Raw genomic sequence first — 25,235 nt, forward strand, 5'->3', positions numbered from 1 at the left:
AGTTTGGACACACCTTATCATTTAAAGATTTTTCTGTATTTTCTAGACTATGAAAATTGTACATTCACACTGAAGTCATCAAAACTATGAATTAACGCATGTGGAATTATATACTTAAGAAAAAAGTGTGAAACAACTGAAAATATGTCTTATATTCTAGGTTCTTCAAAGTAGCCACCTTTTGCTTTGATGACTGCTTTGCACACTCTTGGCATTCTTTTGATGAGCTTCAAGAGGTAGTCACTGGAAATGGTTTTCCAACAATCTTGAAGGAGTTCCCAGAGATACTTAGCACTTGTTGGCCCTTTTGCCTTCACTCTGCGGTCCAACTCACCCCATACCATCTCGATTGGGTTCAGGTCTGGTGACTGTGGAGGCCAGGTCATCTGGCGTAGCACCCCATCACTCTCCTTCTTGATCAAATATCCCTTACACAGCGGTCAAATAGCCCTTACACAGCCTGGAGGTGTGTTTGGGGTCATTGTCCTGTTGAAAAATAAATGATGGTCCAACTAAACGCAAACTGGATGGAATAGCATGCCGCTGCAAGATGCTGTGGTAGCCATGCTGGTTCAGTATGCCTTCAAATTTGAATAAATCCCCAACAGTGTCACCAGCAAAGCACCCCCACACCATCACACCTCCTCCTCCATGCTTCACGCTGGGAACCAGGCATGTAGAGTCCATCCGTTCACCTTTTCTGCGTCGCAGAAGGACACGGTGGTTGGAACCAAAGATCTCGAATTTGGACTCATCAGACCAAAGCACAGATTTCCACTGGTCTAATGTCCATTCCTTGTGTTCTTTAGCTCAAACAAGTCTCTTCTGCTTGTTGCCTGTGCTTAGCATTGGTTTCCTATCAGCTATTTTACCATGAAGGCCTGCTGCACAAAGTCTCCTTTTAACAGTTGTTGAAGAGATGTGTCTGCTGCTAGAACTCTGTGTGGCATTGACCTGGTCTCTAATCTGAACTGCTGTTAACCTGCGATTTCTGAGGCTGGTGACTCGGATAAACTTATCCTCAGAAGCAGAGGTGACTCTTGGTCTTCCTTTCCTGGGGCGATCCTCATGTGAGCCGGTTTCTTTGTAGCACTTGATGGTTTTTGCAACTGCACTTGGGGACACTCAAAGTTTTCCCAATTTTTCGGACTGACTGACCTTCATTTCTTAAACTAATGATGGCCACTTGTTTTTCTTTACTTAGCTGCTTTTTTCTTGCCATAATACAAATTCTAACAGTCTATTCAGGAGGACTATCAGCTGTGTATTCACCAGACTTCTGCACAACACAACTGATGGTCCCAACCCCATTTATAAGGCAAGAAATCCCACTTATTAAACCTGACAGGGCACACCTGTGAAGTGAAAACTATTTCCGGTGACTACCTCTTGAAGCTCATCAGGAGAATGCCAAGAGTGTGCAAATTAGTCATCAAAGCAAAAGGTGGCTACTTTGAAGAACCTAGAATATAAGATTATTTTCAGCTGTTTCACACTTTTTTGTTAAGTATATAATTCTACATATGTTAATTCATAGTTTTGATGCCTTCAGTGTGAATGTACAATTTTCATAGTCAAGAAAATACAGAAAAATCTTTAAATGAGAAGGTGTGTCCAAACTTTTGGTCTGTACTGTATATATATATATATGTATATAAAAAAAGAAATATATATATCTATATATATATATATCTATATATACAGTATGTCTGTGTGTGTATATCATCCATCCTCTGTGTAACAAAAGTACATGGGCCCCTGTTTGTGCCTGTGACTAAGGGTACGGTCACACTGGCGTATATTTTCTCATGTGAGAGAATCGGGCCGATCATGCTAATGACACTTGGCTCAGAGTTTGGTCCAAGTGTCATCTGAGTGTGCTCTTATTTTCTCGCATGAGAAAATCGCAGTGCAGGTGAGGAGAAGATTAAATATTTCTCAGCACGAAAGAATAATCGCAGATCAGCACTGCCACATAGTATAACATTGGGTTGAGTGCTTTCCGATAAAACATCGTATAGCACTCGGCCGTGTTATACGCCTGTGTGAGCGAGCCTAAAGATTTTCTCTTGGGCCCCTGTGCAGCTACATAAGTTGCACCATCACTTTGTCCGCCCTTGTAGTCTGTCTAGCTCCTGTTTTAAACTAGTACTTACTTAGTAAACGTCAAACTTTAAGCTATTAATATGAGAACAATATTGAGTCATGAGAGTGATTTCTGTTTTTCACAGTAGGGAAGTTTCATGTCTTAAACAAATCAAATCTTGGTACATTTCTTTGGTACAAAAAGAACATTTTCTGGCCTCTTGTGCTAAGCAAGTACAGCATGGGGGACAAACTATGTGCATTCACTGAGGCAGGAATAAAAAAGCTGACGTTGGAAATATGAAAGCTTCACTGATGTCCTTCCTAGGTCCGCTAAGTGTTTTGCTGCCTGAGTTAGTCCGCTATTTGTGTTGTTATTTTGACTGACGTATTAACACTTGTCAAACTACAGGCTGTATTTTACAACACCTTCACATAAACCATGGTCTTAAACAGTTTCATGAAGGGACTTAAAGGGAAGATGAGTCATTAACACATTTTTGTAGCACAACTTATATAATGTACGGTAAATGTTTGACACCCATACCCTTTGCCGTAATCTTTCTGCCTCCTCTTGATATCCAGCCAGCTGCTTCTTCCACTTCTCCACATTGGCATTTGCTTCCCGCAAAGCAGCAACCAACTTATTGTTGTTGTCCTGAAGACTGAAAAACTCAGCTTCCCATTGTACCTCACAAACTGATCTGGCAAAGACATACATTCAGAAGTCATGTTGTATGTAGGAAAGTATAAGATATTCATTAAAGGCATTCTCACGTTCTATTTCCATATGATGCAGTCAAGAATGTCAAGGTAGAAGTGTCAAGGGTTATCAAATGCTTCCATCATTATGCATTGTAAAAAACACTTTCTTAAACCAACAAACCTTTTCTTATTGCTTCTCAAATATTACAACTTGCAGGCTGATATCCTATAGGAAATACACCGCGCAAGACAGTGCGAGAACCCAACAACCTTTCATTATTATGTATATAGTGGCCATGCCAATGGTTCCTAAACATAATATTCAGTTGATATGGTGTTAAAGGTTTGGAAGTGATTTCCTCTGATCTAGGTGTCGATAGGATACAGTCGTGTTAGTGTCTTCTATAGCCACAAAGACAGGCTACCAAAACTAATACATTTTTGGCAATATATTGTCCTGCCACTGACCACAACCAAGTGGTGTGCCATTAGTAAGAAGTAACACAGTGTCAGAGCTATCATGCACTTGTAAGGTATTATATTATTACTTATTATGCTTATTTATATAGCGCCACCATAGTCCACAGCGCTTTACAGATATTATCATCACTGTCCCCATTGGGGCTCACAATGTAAGTTCCCTATCAGTACGTTTTTGGAGTGTGGGAAGAGACCGGAAAAAACACACACAAACACTGGGAGAACATACAAACTCCTTGCAGATGTTGTCCTTGGTGGGATTTGAACCCAGGACCCCAGCACTTTTAAAGCAACAGTGATAACTACTGAGCCACCATGGAAAAGCTTATAATCTTGCCATCAAGGCATCAGAAATCTTGACAAAATTCCTACGGACCCAATCATGAATCAACTGGGTCCATTAGATGCCATTTGGATCTGTCTTTTGAGAGATCCAGCAAAAGGTAGTGACTTCCAATATGAATAAATGGAGATATAAACAGGAACTAATTCATCCTCTATGACTGCTGAAAGAACTTTATGGATATTGATACAGATATCCTGGCTGTGCACAGGCTGGCTGTATTAGGCTATGCTCACACTGCATTTAAAAAAATGGAAATGTTCGTAAATAAAACATGTATATTCCTTTAACTCATACGTTGGTTGCAGTATCCAGTGAAAAATTATACATCAGATGAATGTGCTCTCTTACAATAGATAATGACACATGCCTAACATGCAAAGTGAAAATAGCCATACAGACCGCAGGGTACTGCTATGCTGCTCTAGTCCAGATGCTATTATATCTAATATGGGACAAGTATGGGAGAAGTCATTGTCTTTGTATTTTTGCATTTTGTAGTTTAGGCACTTTCACAGATTATACAAAATTTGCCAAGGAGAAGGCAATGCCATAGTATAATGAAATAACGCTTATTTACCTGTTGTATTTGCCATTTGCCAACATAATTTATCAAACCATTTTCATTCTACCTGTATATTACTAAGATTGATAAACCCTATAACTAACTGTGTGCCTGAGATATAACAATATAGTTAGGCACTTATAAAGAAATGGAGAAGACGTCTCGTTTTTTTATGAAAGGACAGTAAAGTACAGTAGGCGATAGCTAAATATAACCCTCTGGAAAGTGACATAGAAAATGATTAGGCCTTCTAATCTTTTCCATAAATGAAAGTGATTTACGGACGTCTCCGCACGCTAATCTTTCCCACAGTAATGAAAAGCTCCAGCACTGCCAGCCAGGAGGTATGAGGTTACACGTAAGGTCTCTGGAGTCATTTCACTCTTGGATGCTGTACTATTAGACTCAACTGTAAAGTCTACAAAGAGTTAATATTCCGAGGAGCTTCTAAAGATACGAGTGTCGCTGAGCCCCCTGTAATTACTGGGTATTTTAATTGGCTTGTGGCAGATGGAGGGGGAACTAAGCCTTAAATCTGGGTTATATTAACACATTTTCAGTAATTTTATATTATTTATGTCACGGTAAATCTAAAGTTTATCCTGATGCACAATGTATACACTGTATAACATTACAAGGGGCCTTTTTATAACATATATGTGCTTTCTGAATATATCTGTGAGTAGCGGGAGGGGGATTATATCTGCAGTATACTTCATATTTTACTTTCCCGCTATGGGGTCTCAAATCCTTTGCTAGGTTAAGTTGCCATGTGGCAGATTTGTAAGTTAAGTTAAGGTTAGGTAAGTTAACTCAGGGTTACTCTATTTGCCTTCTATCTAAATGTAATACACATCAATAATTGTTGGACGATCAGTCGTTCAGTCAACAGCTCACTCCTCCCTACTCCTCCTGCCCAGTGCTCATGTGTTCTTAATGAAGAAGCAACTACCAGACGCCCTGAGAACAAAAGATTCGGCAGTCTGAAATCAGACATCCTTGTCTCCTCCAACATCATCTGTTGGGGAAGAGTCAGGAGGCCCCTGAGTTCGATATGTTGAATTTCAACATGTTCAATCCTTAGTTTTTGTTGGAGATAAGGATTTATCTCCATTTTTGCACCATTGAAAACAGCTTAATGTCCCAAGTATAGGCAAAGGTGAAAGAGTTGTCAGATGAGTGAGCAAGCTAACATCTTCTTTAACAGGAACAAAAGTAATTAGACAATTGACTGATAAGATGTGTCATAGTTCATTGTGTCCTGCTACCTCATTATTTAATAACAAAGGGTCTAGATGTTATGAAATTGTACGTGGAATCTGGATTTCAAGGACAGTCTGGGCATTAGCTATTTCCCTTCACCCTTTCACCCCTGTACAAGGATTCTGCCTTCTCTGGAAAGGCCTCTGGAGTGCCACTCACAGAGTAACTGCTGGATAGTAGAATGAGTTGGCAGTGGGATGGTTAACAAATCATCACAAACCAGAGGGATGGGACCAATGACTGAATCAATTGGCAGGGACAAGTTCAGGAGGAAAGTCAGGGTCAAAACCAGAGGGTCAAAAGCAGTAACAGAATTGGCAAGCAATAGAGGGGTTAACAGTCCAGGTAATTATCCTAAGGTTAAATTGCAGGTTACAAGTAGTAAACCAGCCAAGTATTACACACCTGTCCGGGGTTGTTCCCTTCTTCTGGGTCTGCTGCCCTCTTTTGTGCTCCATGTCAGGTTGCCCGGCGTGGATCAATGATATTATCTCCCTATATCTACTTAAAGGAGTTGTCTGACCTTAGGCTACACGTCTGCAGTTACTCTATGTGACTGTAGATGTGTGAATCCTCACATCACGTACACTGTGCACTGTCAGAATTCTCCGTTGTCAGCACCAGGAGCAGGGGGCATGTGACTGCAAGTAAGTTATTGGCTTATATGCGGTTATATGCCGACTAGATGGGTGCAGCCTTGCTCGATGCAAGGGTATCGAGCAAGGCCAGACACAGTCTAGTTAGAATATGGCCGGAAGTATGCAAATCACATACTTGCGGTCACACAACCGCCCGTCCCAGCTCTGGAGAATCATCACAAAGTACATGCGATGTAAGGATTCACAAGTCTTTAGTGACATAGATTGACTGTAGACTAGTAGCCTAAAGCCCCCGTCTCACATAGCGAGATCGCTAGCGAGATCGCAGCTGTGTCACGGTTTTGGTGACGCAACAGCGACCTCACCAGCGATGTCACCATGTGTGACACTTTGCAGCGATCAGGCCCCTGCTGTGAGGTCGCTGATCGCTGCAAAGTGTCCTGGACCATTTTTTGGTGGTTGCTCTCCCGCTGGTCAGCACACATCGCTGTGTGTGACCAGCGGGACCAGCGATCAGGCTGGTAACCGTGATAAACAGCGGGTTACTAGTGGCGCACGCGCACTTAGTAACCCCCCTGTTTATCATGGTTACCAGCCTGCTAAAGTGAGCGGTAACCTCCAGCTCACTGTAGCAGAGTGGTAACCATGATAAACAACGGGTTACTAGGAGCGCGTGTGCCCCTAGTAACCCGATGTTTACCATAGTTACCAGCCTGCTCCTGCTTCAGCAGGCTCGTAACCAGGAGCAGGACATCGTGGAAAGATTCTTTCCACAATATCGCTGCTCCCCTGAGCGTTGATGAGCCTGCCTGTTTGACAGCTCACCAGCGACCACATAGTGACGCAGCAACGATCCCTGACAGGTTGCATCGTTGTCGGGATCGTTGCAGCGTCGCTAAGTGTGACGGGGCCTTAAGGCTAAACAACTCCTTTAAGGCTCCTTGACTCACACCTGTACACATTATCTGTACTACTGTGTTTCAACTCGCATTCATCCCTGCTGAGCTCCACTTAGTCTGTCCATCTGCTCCTGAGTTTCCAGTTAGTCCTAGACCCCATGATTCTACGTGTCCTTTGTAGCTTTCACCAACACCTGGGGTCCATGTGCCCACCCCCGACCAGAGGATTAGTGGACCTACCTTGCCCTATTACCAAGTCAAGTATCAAGATATCAATAAGAAGTAATCTCACTTCGAGCAGTATACACACTCACTGGTACTGGAGAGGAGACAAATGGAGGTTTAAATATCTATTGACCACTAATCAATGTCTTACAATTGGTGTTTTGACAGGTCTCAGGCATTGGTTGCTAGAAAACTAGTATGAAAAACTGACCAGTTCTGCAATAAGACTCAATGGACAGATGAACCCAATCACTGTTATGGCTAGAAGACACATGATCAGCTGCAGGAAAATGTACATAGACTGGTAAAGTGAGCGTGACTTCTTTGTTTTATAATATTTTAAGCTATTTTCTGTAAGTTCCAGATGGATAATGATCAAAACATACCACAAATAAAAGCTTCCGAAGGTAAAGTATTATTATTATTTATTATTATAGTAATAGATTATTCTTCAATGACCAAGTCAGTCGCCTGACCCAACTTGATTGAACATAATTTTTACTAACTGGGAGCAAAACTGAAGGCAGAAAGATCTACAAAAACAGGATTTAACTATGGCTGCAGTAAAGACTTGCCTATGCATTGCCTGACTAATTTTGCTTAACAAAGTTCAGCATGTTTTTTAAACCACAAACATAAAAAGAATAAACTATAGGAATTTGGTTTCCCCTCACTTGGAATATTTTTCCAGTTTTTTAGTATATTCTATGGTAAAGTGAATGGAGTTCTACAAAACTACAACTCATGCAACAAAACAAACCCTCATATGGTTTTGTTGATGAAAAATGTTGTAGATCAACTTGTCAGCTCCAGAGGCAGACAAGTGGAGGCAAGTGACCAAAAGAAGCAAGAAGACCATGGAGACACCACCAACCACACAACTGAGAAACAGATTCCAAGGACTTGTGGAGGACGAAGATGGCACACCTAAGGATAAGGAACTACCAGCAAGCAAAAAAGAAAAGAGCATCCAGAAACACCCAGAAGCGACAAGAGAAAGGACAGCCAAGAAGGAAAGAAGAGTGATGATGGTGGGAGACTCACTACTGAGAGGAACAGAAGCAGCTATCTGCAGACCGGACATAACCGCAAGAGAAGTATGCTGCCTCCCAGGGGCGAAGATCAAGGATGTTACCGATAGGATACCGAAGCTCATCAGTTCCAAGGATGTCCACCCATTTCTTCTGATACATGTTGGCACCAATGACACGGCAAAGAAGGACCTACCGACAATCTGCAAGGACTTTGAAGCATTGGGGAAGAAAGTAAAAGAACTGGATGCAGGTAGTTTTTTCTTCTATCCTTCCAGTAGACGGGCATGACGTCAGGAGATGGAACAGGATCCTTGATGTGAACAACTGGCTGAGACGATGGTGCAGACAACAAGGATTTGGATTCCTGGACCAGGTGTGAATTATCTCTATGACGGACTCCTTGCCAGAGACGGACTACACCTCAACAAACCCGGGAAACACACATTCGCCAGGAGACTCGCAACACTCATCAGGAGGGCGTTAAACTAGAAGAAGAGGGGATGGGAAGAAAAACGCCAGACACGAACATGCAACCAGAGAACATACTAATGAAAGATATGAAGTGTGACAAAGAAGGTCCAAGACAAGATACTTGGAAAATTTCTAATACAATCCACAGGGAGCAGATTGGAACAAAACAAAATTGTGTAAACTGCGTGCTAGCAAATGCCAGGAGCCTGACAAACAAGATGGATGAACTGGAAGCAGAAATATCTACAGGTAACTATGACATAGTGGGAATAACCGAGACATGGTTAGATGAAAGCTATGACTGGGCAGTTAACTTACAGGGTTACAGTCTGTTTAGAAGGGATCGAAGAAGTCGGAAAGGGGGTGGAGTCTGTCTATATGTAAAGACGTGTCTAAAGCCTACAATACGGGAGGATGTATGGGAGGGAAATGAGGAGGTCGAGTCCTTATGGGTGGAGATACATGGGGCAAAAAACAATAATAAAATTATCATAGGAGTCTGTTATAAACCACCAAATATAGCAGAAGCCATGGAAAGTCTATTAATGAGACAAATAGACGAAGTAGCAAAAAATAACGAGGTGATTATTATGGGGGACTTCAACTACCCCGATATAGACTGGGAAACCGAAAGCTGTAGATCTCACAAAGGAAACAGGTTTCTGTCAATTATCAAAGACAATTATTTGTCACAACTTGTGCAGGAACCAACCTTTTAGACTTAATATTAACTAAGAGTCCAGACAGAATAACTGAGGTGCAGGTCGGGGGGCACCTGAGAAATAGTGACCACAACATTATACAATTCCACATGTGCTTCAGTAGGGTGCCCAGCAAGGGAGTCACAAAAACACTGAACTTCAGGAGGGCAAAGTTTGATCAGCTAAGAGATGCCCTTCACCTTATAGACTGCGATAGTATCTTTAGTAATAGGAGCACGGATAGAAAATGGGAAATTTTCAAAACAGTCCTACATAGTCACTGTAGAAGGTACATACCTTATGGGAATAAAAGGGCTAGGAATAGGAGGAAGCCAATGTGGCTAAATAAGGAAGTCAAGAGGGCAATGAAAAACAAAAAAAGGGCTTTCGGTAAACTTAAACAAGAAGGTAGCGAGGAAGCGCTAATATCTTATAGGGAAAAAAACAAAATCTGTAAGAAACAAATAAGAATAGCAAAAGAGGAGACAGAGAGACTAATTGCCAAGGAAAGTAAAACGAATCCCAAACTGTTCTTTAACTATATAAACAGTAAAAGGATTAAAACTGATGGAGTTGGCCCATTGAAAAATAACCTGGGTAAAATCATAGAGGGCGATGAGGTAAAGCAAACCTACTCAATAGCTTCTTCTCCACTGTTTTCACAAAAGAAAACAATTTATCGGAGGAAATGCAGAGTGATAAAGTAAACCCTCCGCTAAATATCACCCACCTAACCCAGGAGGAAGTTCAGAAACGCCTAAATAATATCAAAATAGACAAGTCACCAGGCCCAGATGGCATACACCCCCGGGTACTAAAAGAATTAAGTAATGTGATAGACAGACCGCTGTATCTTATATTCAAGCACTCTTTATGGACAGGGACTGTCCCACTAGACTGGCGCCAAGCAAATGTGGTACCAATATTCAAAAAGGGGTCTAAAAGTGACCCTGGGAACTATAGACCAGTAAGCTTAACGTCTGTTGTGGGTAAATTGTTTGAAGGATTTCTTAGAGATGCTATTGTAGAATATCTTAATGATAATAACTGTCTAACTCCATATCAACATGGATTCATGAGGGATCGCTCCTGCCAAACAAACCTGATGGCCTTCTACGAGGAGGTTAGCTCACAGCTGGACCGGGGAGAGTCAGTGGATGTTGTATACCTTGACTTCTCCAAAGCATTTGATACCGTGCCACACAAAAGGTTGGTATATAAAATGAGAATGCTTGGTCTGGGGGATAATGTGTGCAAGTGGGTAAATAGCTGGCTGAGTGATAGAAAGCAGAGGGTGGTTATCAATGGAGTAAGCTCAGGGTGTGTCAGGGTTACTAGCGGGGTGCCTCAAGGGTCTGTCTTGGGCCCTATATTATTTAATATATTTATTAATGATCTAGTGGAAGGGTTGCATAGTAAAATAGCAATATTTGCAGATGATACTAAACTTTGTAAAGTAGTTAATACAGATGAGGATAGGGCACAGCTACAGGAGGATTTAGATAAATTGGGGAGTTGGGCCAAAAAATGGCAAATGGGGTTCAATGCCGATAAATGTAAGGTCATGCACATGGGAAAGAAAAACAGCAGTCACCCATACATATTAAATGGGAAACCGTTGGGGAAATCTGACATGGAGAAGGACCTGGGCGTCTTGGTTAATAGCAAATTAAATTGGAGTGCCCAGTGTCAGGCAGCAGCTGCGAAGGCAAATAGAGTCATGGCATGCATCAGAAGAGGAATAGGGGCATATGATGAGAACATTGTTCTTCCTCTGTATAAAGCGCTGGTAAGGCCGCACTTAGAATATTGTGCACAGTTCTGGGCTCCGGTGCTCAGGAAGGACATATTGGAGCTAGAGAGGGTACAAAGGAGGGCGACTAAGGTAATAAAGGGAATGGAGGGACTAGAATACCCAGAGAGGTTGTCAAAATTAGGCCTATTTACGTTGGAAAAGAGAAGGCTTAGGGGAGACCTCATAAACATGTATAAATACATCAGGGGGCAGTACAGAGATCTCTCCCATGACCTGTTTATACCAAGGATGGTGACAAAGACGAGGGGGCACACTATGCGTCTGGAGGAAAGGAGGTTCCTGCACCAGCATAGAAGGGGATTCTTTACGGTCAGAGCCGTGAGACTCTGGAACTCTCTGGGAGAGGAAGTGGTGATGTCCAACTCACTTAATGAGTTCAAGAGAGGCCTGGACGCCTTTCTTGAGAACAATAAAATTACATTTTATGCTTAGTTAATTAATCCAGGGATTTAATCTGACTGCCAGATTGGTGTCGGGAAGTGAATTTTTCCTCAATGATGTAAATTGGCCTATACCGCATGTTTTTTTGTTTTTTCCCCTGGATCAACGCTGCGGAATAGCTGCAGTGCACAAGAAATAGGCTGAACTGGATGGACGCTTGTCTTTTTTCGGCCTTATAAATGATGTAACTATGTAACTATGTAATCTCCGAAGAGGGGACATATCACCCTCACATTGGACATATGGAATTAATTATAACTGGGGAAGTGAAAAAAAGCTGACACTTCAACCTCTGTTGAACTAGGACCTCCTGCCATGAACAGGTAATTACAGTAGGGATCTGCTGAGAGCCGGCCACCAAGTCTAGGATTCGTATACTCAGAGGCGGAGAAACGAAGGTGGTAATTAAAAACAACATGTATTTTTCCATTAAATTGCAAAATGTCAAAGTACAAAAAAAAATCATTTCCGGGAATAAGTGAAGTCTTTTCTGTTTCAAACTGTTCTGTTCTTAATAATAGTGCAGCATGGTTTTCAAGAAAAAACAGTCACATTAAATAGTAATTGGTACGGAAGTCACAAATCAAAGTACGGAAGTGTACAAATCAAAAAAGTCTATCTATGAAATACTGTAAAAGAAAGTAACAACTAGAACTCAATATATAAACAGAAGGTCTGCTGTGATGTTCATGCGTTTAGGTGTTCTAGTGTCTAATATAAAAATCCATATTGCTTCTTTTTGATGTTAGACACGTACTCTATCCCCTCCCTGTTTGGGTGAAGGAACCCTTTCAATAGCATTAACACTTAACATACTGACATCACCCTTGTGATAATTAAAAAAGTGTTGGGATGCACCTGATAGGCTGCGAATAGTTTTGTTTTGCGCATCCTATATCTATTAAGAGCTGCATCTCCGCGGTGGACAAACATATTTTTATGCTGCATATGTGTGAACACAGTTCACATTATTATCATCCACATCTATATGAACCATTGGTACATAAACAATTTTCTGTGCTGGCCGACTTTATTTTACCCTTATTGGTGTTAACTTGATTTCCAGTCGTGGTCCCACGTTCTGACACAAATCTACAGCCTTTCTGTAAAATATTCTTTAAAGGTTTATCAGTATATAAAATTGGTAAATGTTTTTTTATGATATTCACAATTTGATAATTACTACTGCTATACCTAGTAGAAAAAAATACAGGTTGATAATCCCATTTTCATTATTCATTTTATTTTTACTATGGGCTTCCTATGTTCAAAAGATTTATCTCAGACACTCTGGAGCCAGTGATCAGTAATGAATATTGGGGTTTGCATCGTCCACAGTCTTCTAGACCTGTATATGTATGGAACGCATCCACCATTAGCTTAGACCTGTCAGTAAAATGATAAAAATAAACTCAGCGGCGGCTGTACATCTTTTTGCATGTCCTTGTGGGCTACATTTGCTGTACTTGTCCCTAGAATCACTGCACTGATTCATAGCCCTAACCCTCACTATTTCCAAAATTGTCGCTGAAGGAATTAATAAAAATGGCAATAAAACACTTGTAGGCTTGTACTTTTTCTAATTCTTTGTCTTCTAAGGCTATGTGCCCACGTAGCAGATTTGATGCAGAGCGTTTTTGCCTCTCTCTCATGCGACCATCACCTGACCGCTGACATCAGTGGTCGCATGACCATCAGCTGACTAAATGACGTCACCGCAGGTCATGCAAGTACACCGCGGGACGCCAAGGAGAGAGGACGCCGCCGGGAGCAGACCGGGGGCCGCCGGAGAGGTGAATATACAGTTTTTTTTTTTATTTTTAATTTTTTTATTGCTCTTTTTCACCGCGTGGTAGCCGGGATGAAGAGGAGTTGTAGTCTCCTCTTCATCCCGGGTACCACACGCACCGCGATTATGCTGCAAATTCGCGGCCATTGAATTCAATTGAAACGCAGCAAATCCACATATACCTGCGGGTTTGCTGCGTTTCAATGTTACTCAATGGCCGTGAATTTGCAGCGTAATCGCGGTAGAAATGGTCATGCTGCGTTTTGCAACGCAATGCGAATTCGGCATGCAAATTAGCGCATCATGTGCACAGCACATCCGAATTCACATTGCTTTGCATAGCAGATGATTTTACAAGCGTTTTCGCGGCATTTTTGCGCCCGTAAGAACGCTGCGAAAACGCTACGTGGGCACATAGCCTAAAGGTGATTTAAACACTTTACAATCATATGCGTAATCTATGAACATTATGAAAACAAAAATAAATATTAGCACAGCTTCCTATATATGATGTGTGTATATGTGTGATAATACATACTTTGTAGATAATGTGATAACATAAAAGATATTATAATAATATAGGTATGAGAAAAAATATACTTCAGAAGAAGTATATAAGTTTAAAAGAAAATAGTTGACCATAAAATAAATACACATAATGTTGAGAAGGAAATTTAAGATAAGGTGGGAAGGAATAGCAACTTGCATCTGAGCTATTGCAGAATTAGGGATCATGAACACAACCGTATTTTCGTTCCAAGTGCTGTCCGTTAAAAAAACGGACCTCACTCAGACCAATGTTATTCAATGGGCCACTGCAGATGACTGATTTTTTTCACTGACTGAATCTGCATTTATCCAGACATCCGTAATTCAAGTATATGTATTTTCTCTATTTTTTTTCACATATAGAACAGGTGTACATTATAGTCCAAGGGGCTGTTGACACATGTGTTTTTTGCAAATCTAGTGTCTAAAAAAAAAGCGTAGATGTTTAGGTTTTTAATTTGAGTCAAAGGTCAAAATCATCATTTACGTCCATGGGTATATGAAAAACTCAGACACTGATGGCATATTAATTGGGGCTGTCCATTTTTCATTGAATGATAGAAGCTTGAGAAACCTCCATTGGGTTTTTTACATACAAGAAAACCTGATAAACACTGATTGTAAAAACTGACACACTGATGAAAACCAGTCTGTTTTCTGCACGTTCGAAAAATATACATGGCAGAATGAGGTCTCATTCTACTACTAGATTTAAACGGTCTTCACATTGCAGTATTCACATGAGTATTTTGCATCAGTATTTGTAAGCAATAGCCAGGACTAAGACATAAACAGAAAAAAACTCCTATTGTAAAGTTTGCAACTCCTCTGTATTTTGGACCCACTTAGTCTATAAATACAGAAGCAAAATACTGACCAAAAGATTGCCTTGTGAAAGGTGCTTAAAGGTGTTTTCCCACAAACAGAGTACATTTTAATTAATACATCTTGGAATAAAAATAATAATTTCCACAATTGGATGTGTTAAAAATAAATGTTCCTGTGCTGAGATAATCTTATAAATGTGCCCCTGCTGTGTACTGTGTAATGGATGTGTCTGACCATACAGGAACATGGTCTGATCATACCACAGCTCCTGGACAGGGGAGGAAGCAAAAGAGTATACAGACATTACAGGGCATCGCAGCTGATTCTTTCTGTGAGGTAAAACATTTCCCTGCCTGTTTTTAAACCATGTTTTACCTCACAGAAAGAATCAGCTGTGATCCCCTGCAGTAATGTCTGTATACTCTTTTGAGACCAGGTTCCTGCATGAAATGGTTGCGTCTGGGGCACATTTATAAGATTATCTCAGCACAAGAACATTTGTTTGAAACACATCCAATTGTGGGATTTATTATTATTTTAAGATTTATTGATTAAAATGAACTTTCTTCATGGGAAAACCTCTTTAAGGGCTCATACAGATGCCGGTTTCTCATATACGAGTTCTATACATGATTTTCATGGATAGCACTCGTACGTGTAATAGTCTATGAGATAGTTCACTTGTATGAATTCTTTCTCGGACCAAGTGGTCCGCACAAAAGTATGGACACTTGTCCAATATTTATGCGAGTGTCAGATCAAAATCGCCAATGAAAGTCTATGGGTCAATGAAAAAAAATTGGACAGTAGTTGGATGCCACCTGCGTGGTGTCTGTTTTCCACGGACAGGTTGAAGGGAGAGGCTGGAGAAACATTTTTTTTTCTCATCTGAGAAAAACTGATGAACTTCGGACCAAACTCTGAAGACACTCTGCTGAAACTTGGATCAAAAACATTGACAAAACTTAGTGCCCTTTTTTGTGAGAAAAAAACGGACGTCTGAATGAGCTCTAAGTCAATAAATGAATTTGCTCAGTTTCAACTCTTATAACCAATGCTGACCACATATCTAGCATAAAAAAGCACTAAGTAGTTTAAAGAGTTGACCTATCTAAGCTGTGTCTTATAGGGTAGACAAACCCAGTGGAATATGGCTTGCGTGGAACTTCTCCTGGATATATGATTTAGTATTATGAAAATGCATGCGGAGGAGGAATTTTGTTACGCTAGCTGAAATATGCACAGCATCTCACACCTGCCATTCTTACTATATGATTTAGCTATAGATATTGCTCTAAAAAGACTAGCCTCCTTTAGTGTATGTTCACACGACGTCTTTTTCAGGTGGATTCCGCATGAAAAAGCACCAGTAAAACGCTTCCAAGAATGAACATTTTCTCAGTCTCAACTCTTGTAACGCTGACCACAGATCCAGCATAAAAAAGCACTAGCTAAACACTCAAACTAATTAACATATGCATTTTATGTAAAAATAACTTGATGTTCATATGTTCTTTTTGAGCGTCTTTTAACCACTTCAGGTTTCCAAAGATGAAAACAGATGAAAGAAGTGAGAAGACAATTCTTCAGGCATTTTCCACTCTGGAAACGCACTATACTTTATATTAGAAGTCAGTGGGAAAGCTTAAAAGATGCATGGATGATGGCTGGGTCTTTTTGAATATTTTTCCTGTATTTTTGCTTAAAGAACTACTAGCGGTTTCTTCATTGCTGAATGGAGTTAAAGAAAACATCCGGAGAACGCCAGTAAAAAAGATGGCACGAAAATGCTGGAAGACACTCAAGAAAAAACTGCCAGCAGTCAAAACATTGAAAAAAAAACACTTAGGAAATGACCCAAAAAAGGCTGTAAAAAGATACAAAGGGAAAAACCTTGTGTGTGCACATGCTTTTAGAAAGAAAATCTCTTGTATTTCATATCAGACAAGTGACATGTTTCAGCAGTTTGTTTACTGAGATATACTGTATGTATTTACCCTTCTGACAACATCTTCTTCACCCGTTCTCGTTCTGTACTGAGCTCCATCTCTGCACTTTGGCTCCTGAACAGCTTATCGTCTGGTCCATTGGCATTTATAATCGGAGAAGGTAATATCTAGGGAGAATAAAATATGTTAAACTAGAGATCCTAATGTAAGTCACATGTGACCTTTTAGACCCAGAATTCTCCATGGCTATCTATGGCTTCTATTGATTTTAGAATGTTCCGGAAGGGACAAAACAAGGGTGTAAAAGGTCCACCTGTCCCTGAAATTACTTTTCAAGTATAAAAACTCAGATCCTTGTCATACATGCTGATTGGATGTTAAAACCTATACATCTGACCTCACACTGGCTCTACGCAGGTGCCAGGTAAGATGTTCTGCTGTGAGCATGGGTAGAATAAATTCAGAATTCACAAAAAATATTGCCAATACGCTACAATCGATATAAAAAGTTTATACATCCCAGTTAAAATGTCAGGTTTTTGTCATGTAAAAAAATCATACCAATACAAATCATTTCAGAACTTTTTCTACATTTAACGTCTGCTATAATCTGTATGATTCAATTGAAAAATAAACTGAAATGTTTTCAGGTGGAAAAAGGAAAATAAAGAACTAAAATAATGTGGTTACATAACTATGCACACCCCTAAACTAACTCTTTGTTGAAGTATCCTTTCAATTTATGATAGCGTTCAATATTTTTGGGTAGTATATCAACATGGTACATCTAGAATTGGCAATCTTTGCCCACTCTTTCTTGCAGTAAAGCTCCAAATCTGTCAGATTGCATGGACATCTCCTCTGTAGATATACAAAAACTATCGCACCTTCTGATTGTTTTTTTGGTGCACGGGTAAGGTACCAAACCAGAATCAAGTCTATCAAAAAACCCGGCACTCAAAGAGATAAGTGAAGTTATGGAGTTTTTAATAAGGTGAGTACAATATTATAAACAGACGTTTCGGTCCCTCAGAACCTTCATCAGTGTACTACAAAATAAAAATAACAGACAAGAAGAAATTAAATACAGACAGTGGTCCAATTACAGTAGTAAATACACAAGATCAAAAATTATATAAAAAATTATATAAATAAGTGCAGTTCGTCCGAGCTGCAAATCTACCTTCCTGGGAGATGACAAAGGAGGAGGGAGGGATTTGGGAGGAATTTGGTTGGATGTCCCGTGAGAGAGGAAAAAAGGAGGGAAAAAAAAGGAAAGAGTAACATACCAGAGTGGAGGTCATGTAGGTGGACAAATTCCACTACGGTGACTGTAAGGGAGAAGTGGCTAAATTAGTTGTGACCTATGTATATAACTGGGGTGAAGAACAAATGAACTAGAGCAAACCTGAAATAGAAGCTGGAATCAAGAAGCTGTAATATCCAAAAGATATGGAAAATCTTGTAATGGAGACTGAAAGAAGACAAAGAGGGCTGAAGTGAGAGAGGCACATTCAATAACTCCCTCATTAAAGGAAATATGTAGTGGGTAGCGTGTACCTGTAGTCTCCTGTCCTGTGGAAAATCCTCTAGAGACGCGGAGTCCACCGCTTGTCAGTAGGAGATGTAGTGTCCCCGGTGTGTCCACCCGAATTTATATATGATAGGGGGAGTGATGGCTGTAGGACGCCGCAGGAGCGCACGAATGAGTGAGGACCCGAAACCGGAAGTGACGCGGAGTGCGCGTCATAGGGTACATAGTCAGGTGCCGGTCACGTGAGCGGAAGTGCCACTGTTTGCGTTCCAGCAGGGGGAAATGCGTTCCACTGCGTGTTGTTGGAGAGGAGCAGGCTAATGGAGGAAAGGGAGCCAAAAACGGGAACATCCAAGGGGAGCAGGAGAGGAGGCAGAGGTCTAGGTGGGATGCTGGGAATAAAGGAAAACACAATTAGCAAGATATGCAATAACATAGAAAAGTAGTCAATGTACACACCACATATTTGTCTGTCTGGATATAATCATAAATAGTGGGGACAATACTTGTATCAATTCCTAATTATTTCTATTATGCATCTAAATGTGTTGTGTTGTATAGTCGTGGTTCACCTGTTATATGAAGGAAAGCAAATCATAATCTCGATTAAGACCTTTGGGGGTTAAAGATTGTAATTCGTGAATCCAAAATGATTCCCTACGTTTGAGCATCCGAATTCGGTCGCCGCCTCTGCGTGGTATAGGTACATGGTCTATGACCTGGAACTTTAGTTGTGAAACAGTGTGGCCAGCGGATGAGAAATGTTGTGGCAATGGTAGTAACAAATTTTTACAGCGGATAGTGGACTTATGTTTAGAAATGCGATCTTTTACTGGTTGAGTGGTTTCTCCAATGTAGATAAGGCCACATGGGCATTTAATAAGGTAAATTACAAAAGAAGAATTGCATGTGAAGTAGTCCCTGATGTGGTATTGTTTGCCTGATTGTGGATGGTAGAAGGTACTACCTCTGGTGACATTGTTGCATTGGAAACAATGGAGACAAGGGAAAGTACCAGTTTTTGGGTTTGAGAGGAATCTTTGTCTCAATCTGGGGGTGTTGGTAGGAAGGTCAGCTCGAATGAGGTGGTCCTTGATGTTAGGAGCCCTTTTGAAACATGGGAGGAAAGGGTTCTTAAATTCAGGGACAGAAGGATACGCTGTATGTAGGATTTTCCAATGCTGGTGAATTTTTTTATGAAGGATACGTACTGCTGGATGATAAGTGTGGACAAAAGGTAGACGATCAGAGATGGTTTGACGGTTTTGGGTGTCAGAATCGAGAGATTTTTGTAAAAGGGCAGGGGGGTATCCCCGTTCCACAAACTTGTGTTGCATTTCCCTGAGTCGGGTATCCCTGGTGGTGGTATCACTAACTATCCGTCTAACTGAGTCGGGTATCCCTGGTGGTGGTATCACTAACTATGCGTCTAACTATGTTAGACGCATAGTTAGTGATACCACCACCAGGGATACCCGACTCAGGGAAATGCAACACAAGTTTGTGGAACGGGGATACCCCCCTGCCCTTTTACAAAAATCTCTCGATTCTGACACCCAAAACCGTCAAACCATCTCTGATCGTCTACCTTTTGTCCACACTTATCATCCAGCAGTACGTATCCTTCATAAAAAAATTCACCAGCATTGGAAAATCCTACATACAGCGTATCCTTCTGTCCCTGAATTTAAGAACCCTTTCCTCCCATGTTTCAAAAGGGCTCCTAACATCAAGGACCACCTCATTCGAGCTGACCTTCCTACCAACACCCCCAGATTGAGACAAAGATTCCTCTCAAACCCAAAAACTGGTACTTTCCCTTGTCTCCATTGTTTCCAATGCAACAATGTCACCAGAGGTAGTACCTTCTATCATCCACAATCAGGCAAACAATACCACATCAGGGACTACTTCACATGCAATTCTTCTTTTGTAATTTACCTTATTAAATGCCCATGTGGCCTTATCTACATTGGAGAAACCACTCAACCAGTAAAAGATCGCATTTCTAAACATAAGTCCACTATCCGCTGTAAAAATTTGTTACTACCATTGCCACAACATTTCTCATCCGCTGGCCACACTGTTTCACAACTAAAGTTCCAGGTCATAGACCATGTACCTATACCACGCAGAGGCGGCGACCGAATTCGGATGCTCAAACGTAGGGAATCATTTTGGATTCACGAATTACAATCTTTAACCCCCAAAGGTCTTAATCGAGATTATGATTTGCTTTCCTTCATATAACAGGTGAACCACGACTATACAACACAACACATTTAGATGCATAATAGAAATAATTAGGAATTGATACAAGTATTGTCCCCACTATTTATGATTATATCCAGACAGACAAATATGTGGTGTGTACATTGACTACTTTTCTATGTTATTGCATATCTTGCTAATTGTGTTTTCCTTTATTCCCAGCATCCCACCTAGACCTCTGCCTCCTCTCCTGCTCCCCTTGGATGTTCCCGTTTTTGGCTCTCTTTCCTCCATTAGCCTGCTCCTCTCCAACAACACGCAGTGGAACGCATTTCCCCCTGCTGGAACGCAAACAGTGGCACTTCCGCTCACGTGACCGGCACCTGACTATGTACCCTATGACGCGCACTCCGCGTCACTTCCGGTTTCGGGTCCTCACTCATTCGCGCGCTCCTGCGGCGTCCTACAGCCATCACTCCCCCTATCATATATAAATTCGGGTGGACACACCGGGGACACTACATCTCCTACTGACAAGCGGTGGACTCCGCGTCTCTAGAGGATTTTCCACAGGACAGGAGACTACAGGTACACGCTACCCACTACATATTTCCTTTAATGAGGGAGTTATTGAATGTGCCTCTCTCACTTCAGCCCTCTTTCTCTTCTTTCAGTCTCCATTATAAGATTTTCCATATCTTTTGGATATTACAGCTTCTTGATTCCAGCTTCTATTTCAGGTTTGCTCTAGTTCATTTGTTCTTCACCCCAGTTATATACATAGGTCACAACTAATTTAGCCACTTCTCCCTTACAGTCACCGTAGTGGAATTTGTCCACCTACATGACCTCCACTCTGGTATGTTACTCTTTCCTTTTTTTTCCCTCCTTTTTTCCTCTCTCACGGGACATCCAACCAAATTCCTCCCAAATCCCTCCCTCCTCCTTTGTCATCTCCCAGGAAGGTAGATTTGCAGCTCGGACGAACTGCACTTATTTATATAATTTTTTATATCATTTTTGATCTTATGTATTTACTACTGTAATTGGACCACTGTCTGTATTTCATTTCTTCTTGTCTGTTATTTTTATTTTGTAGTACACTGATGAAGGTCCTGAGGGACCGAAACGTCTGTTTATAATATTGTACTCACCTTATTAAAAACTCCATAACTTCACTTATCTCTTTGAGTGCCGGGTTTTTTGATCTCCTCTGTAGAGTCCTCTTCAGGTCAACTCACAGACTAATATTTAGAACTTTTAATAATTCACTCAACCTTGATTAAAGCCCCAGTTCCAGCTGCCAAAAAACAGAGCTAAACATATTACTGCCTTCTCCATGCTTCACTGTAGGTATGGTGTTCTTTTGGTGATGCACAATATTGACTTTACGCTAAACAATCCTTTTGGAATTATGGCCAAAAAGCTCAACTTTGGTTTCATCAGACCATTGCAGGTGTTCCCCCATGCTGTTGGCAGACTTAATGTAAGTTGTGGGAAAACATAGCTTTTCTTTGTAGTAAGAGACTTCTGTCTTGCTACCCACAGGAAAGACATTTGAAGAATACAAGAGATTGTTGTCACAAGCAGTAAACAACCAGTACTTGCCAGAAATTCCTGCAGCTCCTTTAGTGTTGCTGTAGGCCTCTTGGCAGCCTCCTGAACCAATTTTCTTCTTGTGTTTTCATCAGTTTTAAAGAGACTTCAAGTTCTAGGTAATGTGACTGTTGTTCCAAATTTAAGCCACTTCTTCATGACTATCTTCACAGGGTTCCATGTTATCTCTAATGCCTTGAAATGTTTGTGTACCTTTCTCTTAGCTGAAAACTTTCAACAATGAGATCCCTATGCTGTGTAGTAAGCTATTTGTGGGCCATGGCGTTTGTTCGAAAAGGCAACTAAGAAAATGTCAGGAAAATCCTACTAGATCAGCTAAACTTTACATGGAGTTATTCAGAATCACTGTAAATTATGGCAGCTGTGTACTGACTACTATGTGTCATGAGTTTAAATGTGATTGACTAATTCTGAACACAAACATTTCCCCAATATTAAGAGGATGTTCTAACTTATGCAGAAATTATACTTCGTGGTATCATTGTTTACATTACAGTAAACTGCCATTTTAACAGGAGTGTGTAGACTTGAGTTTGCCTCAATGTACCATATTCAATTTGTTAAAAATGTCATGTACATGTATATCTAAAATACATCAGATCCTAAAAAAGGCTGTATTAGGTCTCTGTAAAGTTAGCCTTTTTTTTTATAAACAAATGACATTTAATGGTTAAAAACATCCACTGGAAATAGTCTTATTTAACCCAGTCAACATAGGTAAGAGGCTCCAGGCTCATATAAGCTAAATTAAGAGCTTCACATGGACTTCACAGCTGAGCCAAAGACATTAGGGAAAAGATATGACAGGCGAGGCTGCAAGAAATTGATTAGTCTGTGTACTTAAATATGTAAAAGATGGATGCTTCCCTACTGGCCCTCCTGTCTCACGTTGACTTTATTCAGCAATGTTACTTCATTTCAATTCACACAAGATTATGTTGTACATTAGAATATTTATAATTAAACTAATGTACAGCACATAATCTAACATTTAAATTGCAACACCAAGAAGTAAAAGTCACAGAATAATGGAAATTCTAAGATCAAAAGACATAGTAATGATATGCAAATGGTGAAAAAGTAGAAATAGAATTTTTCAAACATATCAACTTCAGTATCAAGTATGAGCATCACACGCAGAATTACAAGCACTTACACAACTTACCATGATATCAATGAGGTTATTAATGGTTGTCTGAGGACCGTTCTGCCATGCTGAATACACTAGAGCATGCAAATAATCAAGATCATCTGACCAATGATGTCTCAGATCTGCTCGATGAGAGACAAAAATGACTTCTGGGACATTTTAGAGAAATATCCGTATCACTGGTTCTCCGACCAAATCAATGTAACTGTGAGATGCTAGTGTAACAGGAATGAAGCCTAGATGAGTCCAGCTATCGCATAATATGCCACCACACACAATAATCCCGGTAGTAGGACCGGTATGACGTTCCCTCAGGAAGGACTCTTCATAGCGTTGCCTACATGTTCTCATCATATTCGTTAGAATAGCAAGTAGTGACCCATTTTGTACCAAGATTAATGTGTGTACACAAACCATCAGAAGGTGTTTCCACTACATTGGGCTATGAGCCAGGCGTCCAGCTACAGGTGTTCCATTGACCTCATGCCACCGCTTTCAAAGGCTATCATGCTGCAGAGCAAGCCGACAATGGAGATCTATTCTCTTCAGAGATCAGTCTTGGATGCAAGGATAGCCAGAGACTGGTCTGGAAATAACATGGGCAACATCACGAAGAGGTCTTCACAAAAGAATGTGAAAGTGTCCCAGGAGTTGTTTTTCAACATGACAACACCAGGGCGCAAGTTCCTCATAATACTGTAAGCAGCCTGCCTGGCCTAAATGTGCTACTATGGCCTACAGTGTCTCCGGACTTGTCCCCATTGAACACATCTGGGAAGTCGTTAGTCAGCAATTACAAAGAGAGCTGACAGCAGCGGATATTGATGATTTCTATGCCCAAGTGCATTCAGCGTGGCAGAATGAATATTCCTCAGGCAACCATTAATAAACTTATTGATAGCAGTGTGGCGTTCATACTTGATAATGAGTAAATCAAGATGAAATTTTGCTTCCATTTTTCAAGATATCATTATTGTTATGATTGTGTTATAACTCACTCAGGAAAATAGATAACAAACTAAAAATTACAACTGACCCGGCTGGTTCCTGTACAAACTAGAGATCCTGACCAGCAGTCCCTAAAGGTTCCTGTGTGAGCAGAGATAGCCCTAACAAGATTAGAAGATGGCAGCTCGAACCTATACTGCCCAAAAGGCCATCGAGCGCTTCACGTTCCTCCTAAAGAACGGGAGGGCAGAGCAAAGTGTAAATTACCTATAAAAGGGAAAGTGTGCTGAAAATAGGAAAGACCTCTGAGTGAGTAAAGTAAACCACGAAAACCAAAAAAAAGTATAAAGTACGAACTGTTAGATTATATGCTGGCTACTTCCTCAAAAGAAACAGAATGTAGGTGCAAAGTAAAGAACAGAAAGGAGATAAACTCTAGCTGGAATTTCACTGACTGGCTTCAAGCTATAGCAGAGTGGCTGAACATACACAAGAAACTATCACCAGCAGGAAATGCCAGCAGGGGGCAGACAATGAAAACACCTGCGATTTTCATAATTCCACAACTTTTCCTTCTTGTTCTTGCAATTTCATTGTTGAGGAGTGTATTTCATATTAATGAAGTTGGTTTAAACTATTTTTTTTTCTCTGCGATTTAGGTCTATGTGTATCCCAAGTTCCAAGGCAATAATCGTGGAACAGCTTGTTTAAAACCAACAGAGTTTTCCATCCATCTGTTCAATGCCCTGAGATAGCAGTGGTTAATCCAGTAGTCTTCTCCAGCGTCTGGCACAGTGTAGGATGCCTGAATGCCAGGATATGACACTGCCAGTCTGTGGAATTTCCAAGGTCCATCACTCCAGCATTATATAAAGCAGTTTAGGTGGGTGTGGGAAGTACAGGCAGAGGCAGTTCAACACAAGGAGAAGGAAGTATAGCAGAAATAGGTGAAAAAAAGGAAAATAGAAAAACTGGCATAAAAAGTAATTTAGCATAATGATCATATTATACTGTTTGCACCATTAAGAGCAAA

General features: G+C 40.7%; 1 protein-coding gene across 2 annotated transcripts in view; it reads right to left on the reverse strand.

Annotated features, from left to right (window-relative positions):
* HOMER3 (homer scaffold protein 3) overlaps positions 1–25,235 on the reverse strand; it is a 190,439-nt gene that overhangs the window by 25,014 nt on the left and 140,190 nt on the right. For both annotated transcript variants that reach the window (XM_073660847.1, XM_073660798.1), the window contains 2 exons: positions 16,791–16,909; positions 2,633–2,789 (listed from right to left, as the gene is read on the reverse strand). In XM_073660847.1, the coding sequence (XP_073516948.1) occupies positions 2,633–2,789; positions 16,791–16,909 (276 nt within the window). The remainder of the gene's footprint in view (positions 1–2,632; positions 2,790–16,790; positions 16,910–25,235) is intronic.

The sequence above is a fragment of the Phyllobates terribilis genome, unplaced genomic scaffold (genome assembly GCF_046119375.1).
Source record: "Phyllobates terribilis strain yellow unplaced genomic scaffold, ASM4611937v1 Scaffold_1__5_contigs__length_1240528914, whole genome shotgun sequence".
In the NCBI taxonomy this organism is placed as follows: Eukaryota; Metazoa; Chordata; class Amphibia; order Anura; family Dendrobatidae; genus Phyllobates; species Phyllobates terribilis.